This window comes from Oncorhynchus clarkii, chromosome 25, assembly GCF_045791955.1.
Source record: "Oncorhynchus clarkii lewisi isolate Uvic-CL-2024 chromosome 25, UVic_Ocla_1.0, whole genome shotgun sequence".
NCBI classification, from domain to species: domain Eukaryota; kingdom Metazoa; phylum Chordata; class Actinopteri; order Salmoniformes; family Salmonidae; genus Oncorhynchus; species Oncorhynchus clarkii.
This window is the reverse complement of record NC_092171.1, coordinates 42,467,295-42,486,712: the sequence shown is the minus strand read 5'-3', so window position 1 is coordinate 42,486,712 and position 19,418 is coordinate 42,467,295. Positions and strand designations below refer to the sequence as shown.

Below are 19,418 nucleotides of genomic sequence, written 5' to 3'. Positions count from 1 at the left end.
GCCCCCCCCCCCCCCCCCCCCCCCCCGATGCACATTTTGTTTGTCATCCTAGCTGCACTACACCGCTGATTCAAGTAATCAAAGCCTGATAAGGAGTTGGATATTTGAAATCAGCTGTGTAGTGCAGCTAGGGCAAAAACCCAAAACATGCACCCAAGAGGGGAGGGGGGGAGGACTGAGTTTGGGAAACAAGTCGTTGCTCAGTGAGAAACGAAGGCACATCATTCCTCGTTAGCAAGAACACATCGCACCTTAGAGAGAAACGTAGAGAGAAATGGACATATCTTTTACATCTGCATGTTCATACTAACAAAGCAAGCAGAAACACTTTTATATATAAAACATTAGCTTAAATAAAAGAGGATAGATTTGGCCTTTTCTGCCCTGGCTAACATCACAATAAAGCTTTACATGGAACGACATGGAACATGGAATGGCTAAAATACTTTACATGGAACGACACCAAACATGTCTTTTACACGTCTTTAAACATGTTTTAAACATGTTTTATATGTCTTATGTCATGAAGGTGTTATAACACAGAGAGCATAGTACTGGAGGAGGAGTCAGAGAGAGAGCATAGTACTGGAGGAGGAGTCAGAGAGAGAGCATAGTACTGGAGGAGGAGTCAGAGAGAGAGCGTAGTACTGGAGGAGGAGTCAGAGAGAGAGCGTAGTACTGGAGGAGGAGTCAGAGAGAGAGCATAGTACTGGAGGAGGAGTCAGAGAGAGAGCGTAGTACTGGAGGAGGAGTCAGAGAGAGAGCATAGTACTGGAGGAGGAGTCAGAGAGAGAGCGTAGTACTGGAGGAGGGGTCAGAGAGAGAGCATAGTACTGGAGGAGGGGTCAGAGAGAGAGAATAGTACTGGAGGAGGGGTCAGAGAGAGAGAATAGTACTGGAGGAGGGGTCAGAGAGAGAGAGAGCGTAGTACTGGAGGAGGGGTCAGAGAGAGAGAGCGTAGTACTGGAGGGGTCAGAGAGAGAGAATAGTACTGGAGGAGGGGTCAGAGAGAGAACATAGTACTGGAGGAGGGGTCAGAGAGCCTTGGTAATAAACATTGAGATCTAGTTCAACCTTGACCGGTCTAAACAATAAATAAGGTTCCATCTCTCAGAGACGTGGTAAGAGTCAACATAAAACATCCCAAGGCACGCATGTATTCCCTTTAGTTTACAGAGCAGAAATAATTAAAAAACTACAACGTTATCTGTTCTACCAAATCCTTGGTCAGAGAGACAATAGTACTGGAGGAGGGGACACACACACACAGAGACAGAGACAGAGAGGCAGAGAGAGAGAGAGAGAGAGACAGAGAGAGATAATAGTACTGGAGGAGGAGTCAGAGAGAGAACATAGTACTGGAGGAGGAGTCAGAGAGAGAGCGTAGTACTGGAGGAGGAAACAGAGAGAGAGCATAGTACTGGAGGAGGGGTCAGAGAGAGAGCATAGTACTGGAGGAGGGGTCAGAGAGAGAGAGCGTAGTACTGGAGGAGGGGTCAGAGAGCCTTGGTAATAAACATTGAGATCTAGTTCAACCTTGACCGGTCTAAACAATAAATAAGGTTCCATCTCTCAGAGACGTGGTAAGAGTCAACATAAAACATCCCAAGGCACGCATGTATTCCCTTTAGTTTACAGAGCAGAAATAATTAAACAACTACAACGTTATCTGTTCTACCAAATCCTTGGTCAGAGAGACAATAGTACTGGAGGAGGGGACACACACACACAGAGACAGAGACAGAGAGGCAGAGAGAGAGAGAGAGAGAGACAGAGAGAGATAATAGTACTGGAGGAGGAGTCAGAGAGAGCATAGTACTGGAGGAGGAGTCAGAGAGTGAGCATAGTACTGGAGGAGGGGACACACACACACAGAGACAGAGACAGAGAGGCAGAGAGAGAGAGAGAGAGACAGAGAGAGATAATAGTACTGGAGGAGGAGTCAGAGAGAGAGAATAGTACTGGAGGAGGGGTCAGAGAGAGAGAATAGTACTGGAGGAGGGGTCAGAGAGAGAATAGTACTGGAGGAGGGGTCAGAGAGTGAGCATAGTACTGGAGGAGTGGTCAGAGAGACAATAGTACTGGAGGAGGGGACACACACACACAGAGACAGAGAGGCAGAGAGAGAGAGAGAGAGACAGAGAGAGATAATAGTACTGGAGGAGGAGTCAGAGAGAGAACATAGTACTGGAGGAGGAGTCAGAGAGAGAGCGTAGTACTGGAGGAGGAAACAGAGAGAGAGCATAGTACTGGAGGAGGGGTCAGAGAGAGAGCATAGTACTGGAGGAGGGGTCAGAGAGAGAGAGCGTAGTACTGGAGGAGGAAACAGAGAGAGAGCATAGTACTGGAGGAGGGGTCAGAGAGCCTTGGTAATAAACATTGAGATCTAGTTCAACCTTGCCTGGTCTAAACAATAAATAAGGTTCCATCTCTCAGAGACGTGGTAAGAGTCAACATAAAACATCCCAAGGCACGCATGTATTCCCTTTAGTTTACAGAGCAGAAATAATTAAACAACTACAACGTTATCTGTTCTACCAAATCCTTGGTCAGAGAGACAATAGTACTGGAGGAGGGGACACACACACACAGAGACAGAGACAGAGAGGCAGAGAGAGAGAGAGAGAGAGACAGAGAGAGATAATAGTACTGGAGGAGGAGTCAGAGAGAGAGCATAGTACTGGAGGAGGAGTCAGAGAGTGAGCATAGTACTGGAGGAGGGGACACACACACACAGAGACAGAGAGGCAGAGAGAGAGAGAGAGAGACAGAGATAATAGTACTGGAGGAGGGGTCAGAGAGAGCATAGTACTGGAGGAGGAGTCAGAGAGAGAGCGTAGTACTGGAGGAGGGGTCAGAGAGAGAGCATAGTACTGGAGGAGGGGTCAGAGAGAGAGCATAGTACTGGAGGAGGGGTCAGAGAGAGAGAATAGTACTGGAGGAGGGGTCAGAGAGAGAGCATAGTACTGGAGGAGGGGTCAGAGAGAGAGAATAGTACTGGAGGAGGAGTCAGAGAGAGAGTGTCGTACTGGAGGAGGGGTCAGAGAGAGAGAATAGTACTGGAGGAGTGGACACACACACACAGAGACAGAGACAGAGAGGCAGAGAGAGAGAGACAGAGAGAGATAATAGTACTGGAGGAGGAGTCAGAGAGAGAGCATAGTACTGGAGGAGGGGTCAGAGAGAGAATAGTACTGGAGGAGGGGTCAGAGAGAGAGAGCGTAGTACTGGAGGGGTCAGAGAGAGAGAATAGTACTGGAGGAGGGGTCAGAGAGAGAGCGTAGTACTGGAGGAGGGGTCAGAGAGCCTTGGTAATAAACATTGAGATCTAGTTCAACCTTGACCGGTCTAAACAATAAATAAGGTTCCATCTCTCAGAGACGTGGTAAGAGTCAACATAAAACATCCCAAGGCACGCATGTATTCCCTTTAGTTTACAGAGCAGAAATAATTAAAAAACTACAACGTTATCTGTTCTACCAAATCCTTGGTCAGAGAGACAATAGTACTGGAGGAGGGGACACACACACACAGAGACAGAGAGGCAGAGAGAGAGAGAGAGAGAGACAGAGAGAGATAATAGTACTGGAGGAGGAGTCAGAGAGAGAGCATAGTACTGGAGGAGGAGTCAGAGAGAGAGCATAGTACTGGAGGAGGAGTCAGAGAGAGAGAATAGTACTGGAGGAGGAGTCAGAGAGAGAGCATAGTACTGGAGGAGGAGTCAGAGAGAGAGCATAGTACTGGAGGAGGAGTCAGAGAGACAATAGTACTGGAGGAGGGGACACACACACACAGAGACAGAGACAGAGACAGAGAGGCAGAGCGAGAGAGAGAGAGACAGAGAGAGATAATAGTACTGGAGGAGGAGTCAGAGAGTGAGCATAGTACTGGAGGAGTGGTCAGAGAGTGAGCATAGTACTGGAGGAGGGGTCAGAGAGAGAGAATAGTACTGGAGGAGGGGTCAGAGAGACAATAGTACTGGAGGAGGGGACACACACACACAGAGACAGAGACAGAGACAGAGAGGCAGAGAGAGAGAGACAGAGAGAAATAATAGTACTGGAGGAGGGGTCAGAGAGAGAATAGTACTGGAGGAGGAGTCAGAGAGTGAGCATAGTACTGGAGGAGGGGTCAGAGAGAGAGAATAGTACTGGAGGAGGGGTCAGAGAGACAATAGTACTGGAGGAGGGGACACACACACACAGAGACAGAGACAGAGACAGAGAGGCAGAGAGAGAGAGACAGAGAGAAATAATAGTACTGGAGGAGGGGTCAGAGAGAGAATAGTACTGGAGGAGGAGTCAGAGAGAGAGAGCGTAGTACTGGAGGAGGGGTCAGAGAGAGAGAGCGTAGTACTGGAGGAGGGGTCAGAGAGAGAGAGCGTAGTACTGGAGGAGGGGTCAGAGAGAGAGAGCGTAGTACTGGAGGAGGGGTCAGAGAGAGAGAGCGTAGTACTGGAGGAGGAGTCAGAGAGAGAGCATAGTCCTGGAGGAGGAGTCAGAGAGAGAGCATAGTCCTGGAGGAGGAGTCAGAGAGAGAGCATAGTACTGCAGGAGGGGTCTGAGAGAGCGAGTGCATAGTGTTGAGATGGGTGTGAGGATACGTCCAAAACGGCATCCTATTTGCTATGTAGTGCACTACTTTTGACTTGGGACCTAAACAAAATGAGTGCACTACATAACAGAGCCCTATGGGCACTGGTCAAAAGTAGTGCACTACATAACAGAGCCCTATGGGCACTGGTCAAAAGTAGTGCACTACATAGGGAATAGGGTGCCATTTGGGACATAGCTTGGGTCTTGGTCCAACGGGCATTGTGAAGGTGGAGGGTCCAGCCAATCGGAGACAGTCCTGTCAGAATGGGGTCCAATCAGAGACAGTCCTGTCAGGAAGCCCATTAGTGTCTCAGTGCAGGAAGCGGATGCTCATCTTCTGTTCCACGTCCACCTTCTCCAGTACCTGAGGACGACAACAACACGGGCCATTAAGCACAACATGAGACATTACCTCGGTCTAACAAGACCATCCACACCTGCAGTGATTAACATTATACTACATTACCTCAGGTTAACTCACAAACATTAACATTATACTACATTACCTCAGGTTAACTCACAAACATTAACATTATACTACATTACCTCAGGTTAACTCACAAACATTAACATTATACTACATTACCTCAGGTTAACTCACAAACATTAACATTATACTACATTACCTCAGGTTAACTCACACACACACCTTCTCTAAATACCAACAGGGGACTCAATGCAACACAGTCAGTACTGTAGAACTGACAACATAATGTACATTTCAGGCAGACTGCGAATTAGAGGGGGCCCGGGGTCTCCCCTGAATGAGACATGAGCCCCACTAAATGCAACAAAGTCAAACTTGGATTAAAACGCAATTTGTACTGCTAGTGGTAAATATAAAAACATATTCCTAATTAAACAAACATCCCCAGCCCTCGATCATGGATAAATAATAATAATCTGTGTGGCTACACTAGTCATCCCTGGAGAGTCCCGTATCGAAGCCCCTTTTCAGGTTTCCCTGGCGGCTTTTGGTAGAGAAATGAACATTACATTGTCTGGCAACAGCTCTTGGTGAACATTCCTGCAGTCAGCATGCAAATTGCACACTCCCTCAAAACGTGAGACGTCGGTGGCATTTGTGTTGTGACAAATTTGCACAAAAGGGGCCTTTTAGTCCCCAGCACAAGGTGCACCTGTGTAATGATCATGCTGTTTAATCAGCTTCTTGATAGGCCACACCTGTCAGGGTGGATGGATTTTCTTGGCAAAGGAGAAATGCTCACTAACAGGGATGTAAACACACTGGTGAACAACATTTGAGATAAAAGCTTTTTTGTGCGTCTGGAAAAAGTCAGTCCCCCCCCCCCCAGCTCATGAAACATGGCACCAACACTGTGTATTCTTTTGTATAGGTAAAGACCCCATGGCAATCTCTGAATGTCAAAACACTCGGTTGTTTTGTAACAGATGTCCCTTTCCATTCACCAAGTGACGTGTTCGTTCGGTGGCTGGAATTATTTTGAGGTGGACAAACGTGTGCAGGTAGCCTACTTTAAAAAATAAAACAAATATTTGATTTTGATTTGTTTGACAAAAACAAAGATGAAAGCATCCTGACTAGGTGTGTTCATGTCAAATAAATTATACACCGCATATATATATATATACATATATTGATTATTTTTGTTGTTGCTAATTGCATCTTCACTCTTTGTTACACAGGAGGTCCTGTGCTGATAACGGCCCTGAACGCCACGGTATAATTCACACTGATTCTAGGTTAGGTAATAGTTAATGTTTCCAAATATACAAAATATAAAAGTTTCCAACCTTGATGAACTCATTAAAGGAAATTGAGTTGTCTCCATTCTGGTCGGCCTCCTGGATGGTTCTATCAGCGATGCTGCCCAGCTGCTCGTCAGAAATGTTCACACCAACCATCATTCTAAGAACCTGGAATAAACATGTTCACAGCAACCATCATTCTAAGAACCTGGAATAAACATGTTCACAGCAACCATCATTCTAAGAACCTGGAATAAACATGTTCACAGCAACCATCATTCTAAGAACCTGGAATAAACATGTTCACAGCAACCATCATTCTAAGAACCTGGAATAAACATGTTCACAGCAACCATCATTCTAAGAACCTGGAATAAACATGTTCACACCAACCATCATTCTAAGAACCTGGAATAAACATGTTCACACCAACCATCATTCTAAGAACCTGAAATATGTTGACAAAGTTCCCTAGGGTCTAAAATGTACAGTTCTCTAAGTCTTAACACCAGAGATGTTAAGTACAAGATGACCTAAATGTAGTATAGATAAATACTGAATATAAGTGAAAAAAAACAATACAAACAAAAAACTCTTACTTTTCTGGTAACAAAGGGTGCAAAAAATAATTCAGGCTTGAAATTCCAGTGTTCAGGTGTGGGGGGGGGGGGGGGGGGGGGTGTAAGCACTCAAGGCAGGTGCATGATATAAAGAATGTTAGGCAGCCATTTTGTTTTCAAAACAAGAAATCAGCTTCTCCGGAGTCACTGAACCTCGAAATTACAGTGATTGTAGGGCACGTCCCAGTCCGACAAACAGGTTTCATTGGGTACTGCCCACCTAGACACACAGGTCATCGGGCACTGCCCACCTAGACACACAGGTCATCGGGCACTGCCCACCTAGACACACAGGTCGTACATCAGTGGACACTACCCAGCCAATACAAGGAGAGATTGCAGAAGAGGAGGGTTGCACAAAAAGTAGCCCAAAACATTTAGTTGGGGTTGGAAAGTTACACAATTGTCTCAGTACATGGCAACTTCCCCTTCCTTTGAAGTGAAATGTTCTACAAGTTCAGTAATAAAATATTCTGATCACTAAAAGAGCCCTTTCTTCCTTGACAGTGTCTATATTTACTCCAGTAGGCTCAGATTACAACATGACTTGCATAACAAATCTAAGACAAAGGTCTCTCTGTTTTCAGCAAAGGCAGAAAAAGGGAGTCTCTCTCCCTTGGAGCTTGTTCTTCAGCTCTAGTGTAGATCTATGTATTTATTCTCCTGATACATACTCCACAACAGTAACGCCTCGATTCTCCGATGACAATACGCTGTTGAAGTCTTGAGACTTACCGCCTAAAAACATCAGACTTTAAAAAAAATATAAATAAAAATGTTGGGCAGCCCCCAAGAGTGTGTAATTTGAACCCTGACCCCATCCTGACCTGTAGCAGCTCGTCACGGGAGATCTTATCATCTCTGTCCAGGTCGTACAGCCTGAAAGCAACTGGAGAAGAGATGGAAGAATTTAAATGTTAAGTCATCCTTTCAAAAAGCATTTTAACGTCCATCATCAAAATAAAGTCAAGCTCTTTTTAAATAAAGAATAGTGGAAGAAGGTGATAGAGAAATAGTCAAGTGTTCTGGGATCCAAGCTAGATGTGCCCAGACTGTTTGTGCCGTCTTGTTGACAAGTTGACAAGACAGTACAAAACACACCTGTGACCAGGCTAGGGCCTAGCCTCTGACTCACAGAGCAGTTTATTGCTCCTGCTGTTGAGCGGCTCGGAGGCAGTGGGGTCCTTGTTCTTCTCGTTGTCTTCTATGGGACGGAAGTGAGCAAGAGTCCTCATGAAGCCCCTGAAGTTCACCTGGTCTTCCCTGTCCGACCAAGTGGGGTGAAAGTAACAGTTACTTACGCCCATCAATAAATAATCCTGCATCACAGTCAATTAACAATTACTCCAGTCAACCACCACTCAAATCGGTAGGCTATAACCGAGGCCTACATAAAAGACTGAGCATCATTTCTAGGGTACGGTAGTGAAAGCTTAAACTGTATAATTTGCTTCCTAGCCATACAGTAAAACAGTCCTTCACTAAGTTAAGACTCGAGGTCACTACACCTCAGACCAATGCGACTCTCTTCTACCAGGCCGTTCATTCTGGCACGCATGTCTCAGTCTAACCTGACAGACAGACGTGGGTCATTCGTTGAGAAGTGCCTTGAACAAACACACAAAATCTTGTCGGTTTGATGCCACTGACAGCTAAGTCAATTACAGTGTAATGGTACACGTCCACACTGCAGACAACAGACCCCTGTCCCGATTGGACAGTTGTTCTCCAGTCATGCTCTAGCCTGGTTCAAGATCCGTTTGTGCCTTCTTACTAAATTCTATGGTGAAAATAACCATACAAGTGGTCAAGACAGCACAAAATAGATCTTGGACCAGGCTATAATGCTACAATCTGCAGTGGAACTGCTGTGAACCAGACTAGCTCTAGACTCCAGGATCAGTAACCACTGTAAGCCACAGCTAAATTGAAGTCGCCTACACACTGGTCGTGTTGGGAATGTAATGATAGAAGCCGATCTAAGTGATGTTGTCAATAAAAACACAGAACTTTCATGTCCATTTCAAAGATCCAGAACCACCATGTGAACACAGAAACTAGCTTTAAAATGTGCCGTTTTCTCTTAAACTTTTAAATAGTTGTCAAATACACACAAACTATTCATTTGTAACCCTGTTCCAACAAAATAAATGTTTAACATATGTTTAATGTATTACTAAAAATGGTTGTTGTTGGTGTTGTTGTAATGAGTGACTCCCGGCTATGTGCAACCTTGAGGAAAACAGTGAAGGGCACAGAGACGACTCACCCCTCAGGAAAGAAGGCATTGATGATTCTGTCTCCCAGAGGATTGATGGCCAACTCTGGTATCCGTTGGAAATCCTCCCGACTACACAAACCAGACAGACGGTGTGAGGACAGTTAAGATGAACACCGTGACAACAAAATGGAATGTTGATCTATAAAAGGTCTCGGAGGCGAAGAATTAGTCCCCACATCAACACTACCTGATAAACAGGCAGATATCCCTGACAGGACACGGAATAGTGTGATGATTTAACAATGATCCAAATGTTCATTTGGCCGTATGCTTTGATTCCAAATGTTGACTCGCTGCGTCTTGAACAGTCAAATCAACATTGAGAGTCTGCTTGGGTGAGCGGACGTGGCCAAGGTGGTGTGTGTGTCTGCGGGTGAGGTATTCAGCTCAGGGGAGCGGACGTGGCCAAGGTGGTGTGTGTGTCTGCGGGTGAGGTATTCAGCTCAGGGGAGCGGACGTGGCCAAGGTGGTGTGTGTGTGTCTGCGGGTGAGGTATTCAGCTCAGGGGAGCGGACGTGGCCAAGGTGGTGTGTGTGTGTGTCTGCGGGTGAAGTATTCAGCTCAGGGGAGCGGACGTGGCTGTAGTGTTGTGTCAACTGATGAATGATTAAGACCCAAGTCACCTTGGATTCACCACACTGGCTTTAGCCAGGCCCACTGTATACCATAATGCAGACTGGATGCGTCGGTGAGAGAGGACACAGAACTGGCTATGTGTAAACAGGCAGTAGTGTGCCTACATTCAAGTGTTTACAGTCATGTAGTGACCTGAAACAGACCCACACCCCAGCTTAATAGTCAGTAACATTTCAAAGACACAGATTAAAATGGGAGTAAAATGTGTGGCTGAGAGAGAGAGAGAAGTGCTGTGATTTAAAAGGTGACCATTTTTCCTCTGAAGGTTCGAGAGGGAGGGAACATTGAGAAACAGTCAATACGGTCCATCTAGTCTAACGCTTGCTGTCAGGCGTGCACTAGATCTGACGGGAGGAGATGTCTACGCAGTGAGGGCCAGTCACACAGACTCAAGCAACTGCTGCTGTTGATATTGCAAACAGTGTTGTCAGACTAGACCGACACCCAGGACAAAAAAAAATTATAATAATATGGTTCTAGACTTCTTACTCAGTGGTAAAATACACCACTGTAGGTTAGGCTCGACACGGAACCCAAACCATTGTGCATGAATTTGGAATGCTTGCGCACGTGATGCGGGCGGTGTCGTCAGGATATGAGCCAAGAGCCTTTTGTCCAACGGAATTGTGTGCGCACAGAACGGAGTCTACAAACTTCAAAAATGTGCACGCAATTTTCAAAACCACACGGGCTCAGAATATACTTGCATTGCCACTTTCAAGTAGGGGAAATGGTCACTTGCCTCTCAGCGATATTCACTGGTATGCAGACAGTTGCCTTGCATATTACCCAGTTGGCTCTGATGATGTTACAGGGGAAGCAAATGTTGGCAGGAAGGGTAATCATGAACCAATGTCTTGCAGACATCTCATATCCACCTTCTGGTTATTTCAGTAGTTACTGAGTGTTTCACAAAGCATTTCACACACACACACGTAAGTATATGTGCCAGTGTTGCTGTTGGATGGTACTGTACCTGAGCGTGCCGTTCTCTCCTTTGTCCAAGCTGGTAAAGCGACTGTAGAGCCGGGTGATCTGGCTGTGGGAAACTGCAAAGAAACACAAAGTGACAAGATTGTTGGGACTATGTTTCTAAATGCCTCACGTCTCAACATACTACAACCTTTTAAAACACAAAGGAGTACAATAATGTAGCGTACTAATAGCACTGACTTTACTAAGCGCTACTTTTGAGGAAAAAAACCGTCCTTACTACGTGTGGTTGTCTCAACCAGATGGGTGCACGAACTAAGTCACACTGGATAAAAGCGCCTGCTAAAGTACAACAACAACTAAAATAATGTAACCGAGAAGGAAATGTATAGTTTGTCTCTTCTTTTTTTTTTATCAACCAAAATGTGTTCATAATTTAAAGCAGCTAACGTTAGTTTGTTTCTTCGCTGTGATCTCCTAGAATAACGCATATGTATGGGGTTTAGTACAGCCCAGGCACCAGATAGAGAACAGTCACACTATAATAATGACATGTCTCTGTTCAGTCCACAGATCAGCTCATTTCAAGGGACAAGAGAAACACATAACACCTCACCACAACACACCAACTAGTACTGGTGTAATGTACAAACACTAATCCAACTAGCTAAAAAAAGATACAGTTAACCAGGTTACTCTAGAGTGCGAGTTTGTCATCTAACTGCTAGTTGACTACAGACTACAGTAGAGACAATAATGCTATCTAGCAAGTTAGTTAGCACTGCGTTGACCAGCTAGTTAACTTGGTAAAAGTGGCCCATTTGACTTACAGCCGGTCTCTTTTTTAATTTCTTCAATCTCCTCCTCTCTCAGTAACGTTGACGCTCTGGATCCCATTGTAATGAGCTTGCTGATTCGTGCTAACTAACTAAAAGCTGGGTACAAGAACGTGTCTATCTATGGTTTTACGTTGAATCCTGTTGTTGTTGATGATGATATCCTTGTGTTCTTTTTTTAAAAAATGATTCCGAGTTTGACTCTCAAAACAGCTGACCGGATAGATGTCCACTTGGTGTTGTGTTTTCAACACTGAAAACCACTAGTCGGGACACTCTGTAGACAGCGTTTCTCCCGGTGGGCGGTGGTATAGCTCACCGGTGGGCGGTGGTATATGACACGGTGGGGGGCGGTACAGCTCACCGGTGGGCGGTGGTACATGACACGGTGGGGGGCGGTACAGCTCACCGGTGGGCGGTGGTACATGACACGGTGGGGGGCGGTACAGCTCACCGGTGGGCGGTGGTATATGACACGGTGGGGGGCGGTACAGCTCACCGGTGGGCGGTGGTACATGACACAGTGGGGGATATATCTCAGCTCACACCCAGCAGAGAGGTGACGTTGGCCCATGTAACGGATGTGAAATAGCTAGCTAGTTAGCGGTGGTGCGCGCTAAATAGCGTTTCAATCGGTGACGTCACTTGCTCTGAGACCTTGAAGTAGTGGTTCCCCTTTGCTCTGTAAGGGCCGCGGATTTTGTAGAGCGATGGGTAACGACGCTTCGTGGGTGACTGTTGTTGATGTGTGCAGAGGGTCCCTGGTTCGCGCCCGGTATGGGTGAGGGGACGGTCTAAAGTTATACTGTCACACCCACACAGTGAAATGACAGATTTGAGAACAATGACAATTTATGTCAAACCAACTTCTAAGTGTTCTCCTGTGTGTCTTGTTGCATTTCAATAGAATACAGAATAAACCAAATATGCCCACGTCTATATTTGAACACTATCCTACTTGTACTGTTTTCTAAATAAATATAATGTTTTTTATATTTTCTTATATTATATAAATAAATAAATAAAAACTGAGTTGAGAACAAGCCGAGTACTAGTGATGGGAATTTCGGCTCGTCCATTCGTCCAGTCGACTCGTTCAGTCGTCCAGTCCAGTCGACTCGTTCAGTCGTCCAGTCGACTCGTTCAGTCGTCCAGTCGACTCGTTCAGTCGACTCGTTCAGTCGTCCAGTCGACTCGTCCAGTCGACTCGTTCAGTCGTCCAGTCGACTCGTCCAGTCGACTCGTTCAGTCGTCCAGTCGACTCGTTCAGTCGTCCAGTCGACTCGTTCAGTCGACTCGTTCAGTCGTCCAGTCGACTCGTCCAGTCGACTCGTTCAGTCGACTCGTTCAGTCGTCCAGTCGACTCGTCCAGTCGACTCGTTCAGTCGTCCAGTCGACTCGTCCAGTCGACTCGTTCAGTCGTCCAGTCGACTCGTTCAGTCGTCCAGTCGACTCGTTCAGTCGTCCAGTCGACTTTGTTCAGTCAAAAAAGTTAATCCTCCGACTCATTTTGTTCATTTGATTCAAACCAAGGATATCCAAAATCCATCAACTCAACAGTTTTTAATGAAGTCAGCAACTCTGATACCAAAGTCATTTTCTAAAATATTTTCTTTTGAATCACATTGGGAGAGAGAGAGAGCGGATCACACACATACAGTTTATGGTAGCAAGGTATACTGTAAAACTCACACCATGTCATACACATATTGGCTTCAGATGGGTACGCTTGTGGTAGTTGAAGAAGTCTACATATTGTGAAGTATTGGGAGAGACAGAAATGCTCTCACACGTACAGCTTGCAGAGGTCTACTACTGTACAACTCTCACACGTACAGCTTGCAGAGGTCTACTACTGTACAACTCTCACATGTACAGCTTGCAGAGGTCTACTACTGTACAACTCTCACACGTACAGCTTGCAGAGGTCTACTACTGTACAACTCTCACACATAGCATGCATATCAAAGTATTTAGGCACGATCATTGATGATCATACTGACCCGGAAGTATTGGTTAGCATTTATTTTGTAGTTCACATCACAGTCACTGAAAATTGAGAGGGAAAGGGCAGGCAAGGCTCAGTTAATCTGATTTTGTTCATGTAAACACAAATCATTTATCTAAGTGATTGACAGTATACAAGATATGTTGCATGTTGACTAACCAATCGCAGTGAAAGTAGATTAAATCGAGTCATGATCTATTTCATATTTCAGGTAAAATGACTAATTAGTAGATTGGCTTTGACGTTGTTGGTTGGTTAGCAAGCGAAACTTGACGCCTCACACATCGTTCAATTTTGGGTTAAAACTGGCCCAGCCACTTGGTAGCTAGCTGTCTTTAGTTCACATAAAGCAACATTATGTATTGATATGAAAGGGCAATTGTAAACTATAAAATATAAACCCATAGTGATATCGGTAAGAATGAGGTACAATGACGTGTATATATATCATTGATTAGGGTTTTGGCCGGGGGTAGTCCGTCATTGGAAATATAAATTTGTTCTTAACTGACTTGCCTAGTTAAATAAAGGTTCAATAAAAATAAAATGCATGAGGTCCCAGGTTGAAGGTTCTCGGTTGAACGTGGACGCGCATCGGATTATTCCGTGCACTTTGAAACCCACGCTCATAGTGACGTACAGCACCACCCACCGGGCGACGTGGCGTGAAGAGTCCTGTGACCGAATTTCTGTCTTCCTGCTGTCAGAGGGGCAGCAAATATTATAGATATACTGACAAGATTTACATGTCTCTCCGCCCTGACAATGGGAGTCGTTGTCCACAAAGCGGCACGGCGGGCTAGCTCCCCCGTTTTATATCTTTGGGTTCTTGAAGTCAAACAACTGTATTCAATGGAGAGAGATGTTATGCTTTCAGCAAGACAACTCCAATATAAAGTGTTTTTCGTCTCAAAGTTGCCGGGGTGTCGCGTGTCCTACTTATATCAGTACACTCGTAACAATTTATGCATTACAAAACTTCTAGTTGATCAAATAAACCTCACGTAGCAAATAAGCCATAATGTTTTCTGGTTTATTAAATTCGACACTCATTGACCTTCATACAAACACTCCTTGCTTGATGGTTGAAACAACGAAAATACGCCACCTGCTGGAGAGAGAGAGATTTTCCGCCGAGTTATTCCTCTCTTCCAACAAGATAACGCAATGGAAACGCCTAAACTCAGAATGCAACACTTCTTATTGCCACACGATGGCAGTATAGTTACCATACAAAAGAGGATGGCACTACACTGAACAAAGATATAAACGCAACATGTAAAGTGTTGGTCCCATGTTTCATGAGCTAAAATAAAATATCCCATAATTTTCCCACTCACAAGAAGCTTTTTTCTCTCAAATGTTTGTGCACAAATTTGTTTACATCCCAGTTAGTGAGCATTTATCCTGTGCCAAGATGATCCATCCACCTGACAGGTGATGGTGAAGCTGATTAAACAGCACAATCATTACACAGGTGCACCTTGTGCTGGGGACAATAAAAGGCCACTCTAAAATGTGCAGTTTTCTCACACAACACAATGCCACAGATGTCTCAAGTTTTGAGGGAGTGTGCAATTGGCTTGCTGACTACAGGAATGTACACCAGAGCTGTTGCCAGATAATTGAATATTCATTTCTCTACCATAAGCCACCTCCAACGTCGTTTTAGAGAATTTAGCGGTACGCCCGTCCAACCGACCTCATGTGTAACCACACCAGCCCAGGACCTCCATATCCGGCTTCTTCACCTGCGGGATCGTCTGAGACCAGCCACCTGGACAGCTGATGAAACGGAGGACTATTTCTGTCTGTAATAAAGCCCTTTTGTGGGGAAAAACTCATTCTGATTGACTGGGACTGGCTCCCAATTGGGTGGGCCCTATGCCCACCCATGGCTGCACCACTGCTCAGTCATGTGAAATCCATAGATTAGGGCCTAATTATTTATTTAAATTGGACTGATTTCCTCATATGAACTAACTCAGTAAAATCTTTGAAATTGTTGCGTTTATATTTTTTGTTTATATTCAGCAGCGGGATGATTTTTGTCGGAGCAGATAGTCATGGGGTCGGGAACATAATTATAATCATTTGTACACTGCAAATTGACCCCAATAATACATTGTATTTGGGAAATAACAATAATTCCATACCTTGATTACATTGAAACACGATCACATACAGTAGCTTTTTATTTTTTATTTTTGGGAATACTTGAGAATAGATTTCCTGAATTAAATGTATTTTTTAGCTGAATTTGATTAAAACCATTTTTTTTTTTACTAAAAACGTTGAGGGGCCATAGAAAATCACTCGAGGGCCAGTGTGTTGCCGACTCCTGCCATACACCATTTTCATTAGGAGAGGAAAGGGGAAACAGAATGGTCTCCCATTCACTATATCATTTCTTTCTTAGATCTTTGAATCTACCCGATGACCAACAAACTGTAGATTATGACATTTATTTGTAAAAATTTAACAAAACTTCAGAAAACTATTTAGCTGAGCCCCAATACAAACAAAAAAAATAAAACCACAAACAATATGTTTTTATTAAAAGGTGGTTGATGGGTAACTAAACAATAACACACATCTGGTCTGTGTGTGTGTAGACGGAGAGCCTTCAGAACACACATCTGGGTCTGTGTTGACAGAGAGCCTTCAGAACACACATCTGGGTCTGTGTGTATATACTGGGCCTTCAGAACACACATCTGGGTCTGTGTATATATACTGGGCCTTCAGAACACACATCTGGGTCTGTGTATATATACTGGGCCTTCAGAACACACATCTGGGTCTGTTGACAGAGAGCCTTCAGAACACACATCTGGGTCTGTGTATATATACTGGGCCTTCAGAACACACATCTGGGTCTGTGTATATATACTGGGCCTTCAGAACACACATCTGGGTCTGTGTATATATACTGGGCCTTCAGAACACACATCTGGGTCTGTGTATATATACTGGGCCTTCAGAACACACATCTGGGTCTGTGTATATATACTGGGCCTTCAGAACACACATCTGGGTCTGTGTAGACAGAGAGCCTTCAGAACACACATCTGGGTCTGTGTATATATACTGGACCTTCAGAACACACATCTGGGTCTGTGTATATATACTGGACCTTAATTGTATGGATTTAATTGTATTTTTTTTGGGTCAAGTCAGTTAAGAACAAATTCTTATTTTCAATGACGGCCTATTGGGGAACAGAGGGTTAACTGCCTTGTTCAGGGGCAGAACGACAGATTCGTACCTTGTCAGCTCGGGGATTTGAACTTGCAACCTTCCGGTTACTGGCCCAACGCTCTAACCACTAGGCTACCCATAACAAAAGGGTTGAATACTTATTGAGTCAAGACATTTCAGCTCCCCCTCAATTCATCAGGGCATGGAGTCGTTCCACAGTGATGCTGGCCCATGTTGACTCCAACGCTTCCCACAATTGTGTCAAATTAGCTGGATGTCCTTCGGTTGGTGGATCATTCTTGGAGACACAGGAAACTGTTGAGTGTCAAAAAAAACAAAAACTGTATTGCAGCTCTTGACACAAACCGGTTCCTGGCATCTACTACCACACCCCGTTCAAAGGCACTTAAATCTGTTATCTTGCCCATCCACCCTCTGAACGGCACACTTACACAAGCCATGTCTGAAGGCTTATAATTATAGATTTCGTTAAAATCCTTGTTTAACTGGTCTCCTCCCCTTCATCAATAAGGGAGCCGAGCTTTCAGCTGGTCAGTCTGTCATGGAAAGAGTAGGTGTTCTTAATGTTTCATACACACACACACGTGTTTGTAAAGTCAGTAATTTGACGACAATCTAAAAGAGTCAGACATAAACGTGGTCAGTTTTATTTTTCAATTTCCAAAGAGTGAACATTTCATACATACATACATACATACATACATACATAGTTTGCTGTTACTCCTGCAGTCCACTCCTCAAAACCTTAGTCCTCCACTGCACGGCCACCTCGCCCTTCTACACTCCTAAAAACTGTGTTCTGCCCCATTTGGCATCTTATTACAGACAGTCATGCAGAAACTTCAGAAACCATCAACTTAAACAAAAATTAAAGATAATCACTATTGCTTTTGATAATATACGGTGGCTAGAAAACAAATAGAATCCAGTCTATGGCCTCTACCTTTCTTCAGCAAAACCAGGTACACCATTTCACTCTTTAAAATATATATAATAATGTAATCCTAATATGACAAATTACTCCCAACAGAAGAGGAACCAGTATTTGATTCGGTCAATATCTTGATTAAATCTTAACAAGTTATGACACAGGAGGGGTAGACTAGATGGAAAGAGCCACTATGGTAATTCCTATTATACAACCATTGGTTTAGAAATCCCTATTGTGAAGAGTCTAGCCTGCCCATGATAGACAACATACACATGCAGCTAGTTTGAAGTATTTTCAGCTTGCAGTCTGTAGTGATTGAGCATCCATAGCAACCATTGTTTGCCATAGTTCTAGAACTTTGCAGGTTGCTTAAATTCAAAACTGAATGAACCCATGATCAGCATCTAGGGGCAACGTCACAATACTCCGTCATTCACAGTTCTGACAACGGGCTCATGTTGGCGTATAGCAGAGCCAACACCCAAGCAGTAGTGGAGGGTATACGCAGGTCCAAACCGTAAACCCATTTTTATGGGCATTGCCTATACTCACTTCTTAAATCGCCCCGATGCTTATCAAAGTAGTGGAGGGTATATGCCGTATCAATTAATAAGGCTGATAAAATAATCAAATTAATCGACACATTCTATCACATTGTCGGTGCGTCAACATGCACACTGCCTACATGCGAAGGTTTAAAATAATAATAATAATAATAATAATAATATCACCAATCTAAAAATGCGCACCACCGCACATGCACACGTTTTCAGGGACAGAAATCTGTTAAATTTTTTTTTAATATAATTTTTAAATGTATCATGGTTGCTACTATAACTTGTCTGCTGGACAAACAAAGCAAATCAAATAGAACCCAATTATTTCCTCCATGTTTATGAGATTGTGGCTAGAGGCTAGTTTGAGTCAAGGTAAGACATGCCTCATAATATGAAGTAAAATGTCCGGGTATCAAACAATTAATGAAGAGGGGGAAAAAAAAATATATATATCGATGCTGATGACAGGCCCCCAACAGTCTCCTGGTAGATGGAAAGACATGGTTCACAGAAACCGTCTCAATTTAAAAACGTTAAGCTAGCTATGCCTCCCTGGCAGACGGAGAGCAATCCAGTGGCTACAGAAACATCACTAACCAAACCGTGCTAGGTGCCTGAGCACATTCATTAAGAGGTTAGCTACACTCAAAATCTACATTTCTTAGATTCCTCCTCCTCCCCCCCAAAAGTAGTCTTTGATGTGGTTTAAGCATTGTTATGGACTTGGAAAAACGAAATAAATTGTTCTATTAAAAAGTGCAGGAAGGGAGGGGGGGAATATGAAACCTGTGAATTTGAGTCTATGACAGTCTAATTTATTATTTATCTAATTTATCTATTAGCCTACTTCTACAGTAACGCTTAGGTTAGCCTGACTGAAAGACCAATATGGGTTTCATCATTTTAGGTAATTCAGAGTGCAGGTCACCGTTTCTCATAGAATTTCACACAATGTGCCTTTCCTTCACTAGGAGGGCAGTTTTGCAAAATTACAGTATACCCACGAAATTTCAGACACCACTGCACCAGAGGGAGAAAACTGAATGCAAAAATCAAAATCTTCATAAA

General features: G+C 44.1%; 1 protein-coding gene across 1 annotated transcript; it reads right to left on the bottom strand.

Moving 5' to 3' along the window:
- Positions 1–4,410: 4,410 nt before the first annotated feature.
- Positions 4,411–11,885, bottom strand: LOC139383795 (calcineurin B homologous protein 1). The gene is made up of 7 exons (XM_071128365.1): positions 11,627–11,885; positions 10,840–10,912; positions 9,216–9,296; positions 8,082–8,209; positions 7,774–7,835; positions 6,372–6,494; positions 4,411–4,959 (listed from the first exon to the last, which is right to left on the bottom strand). The coding sequence occupies exons 1-7, from the start codon at positions 11,691–11,693 to the stop codon at positions 4,906–4,908; spliced, it is 588 nt and encodes a 195-aa protein (XP_070984466.1). The 5' UTR covers positions 11,694–11,885; the 3' UTR covers positions 4,411–4,905.
- Between the last annotated feature and the right edge of the window lie 7,533 nt (positions 11,886–19,418).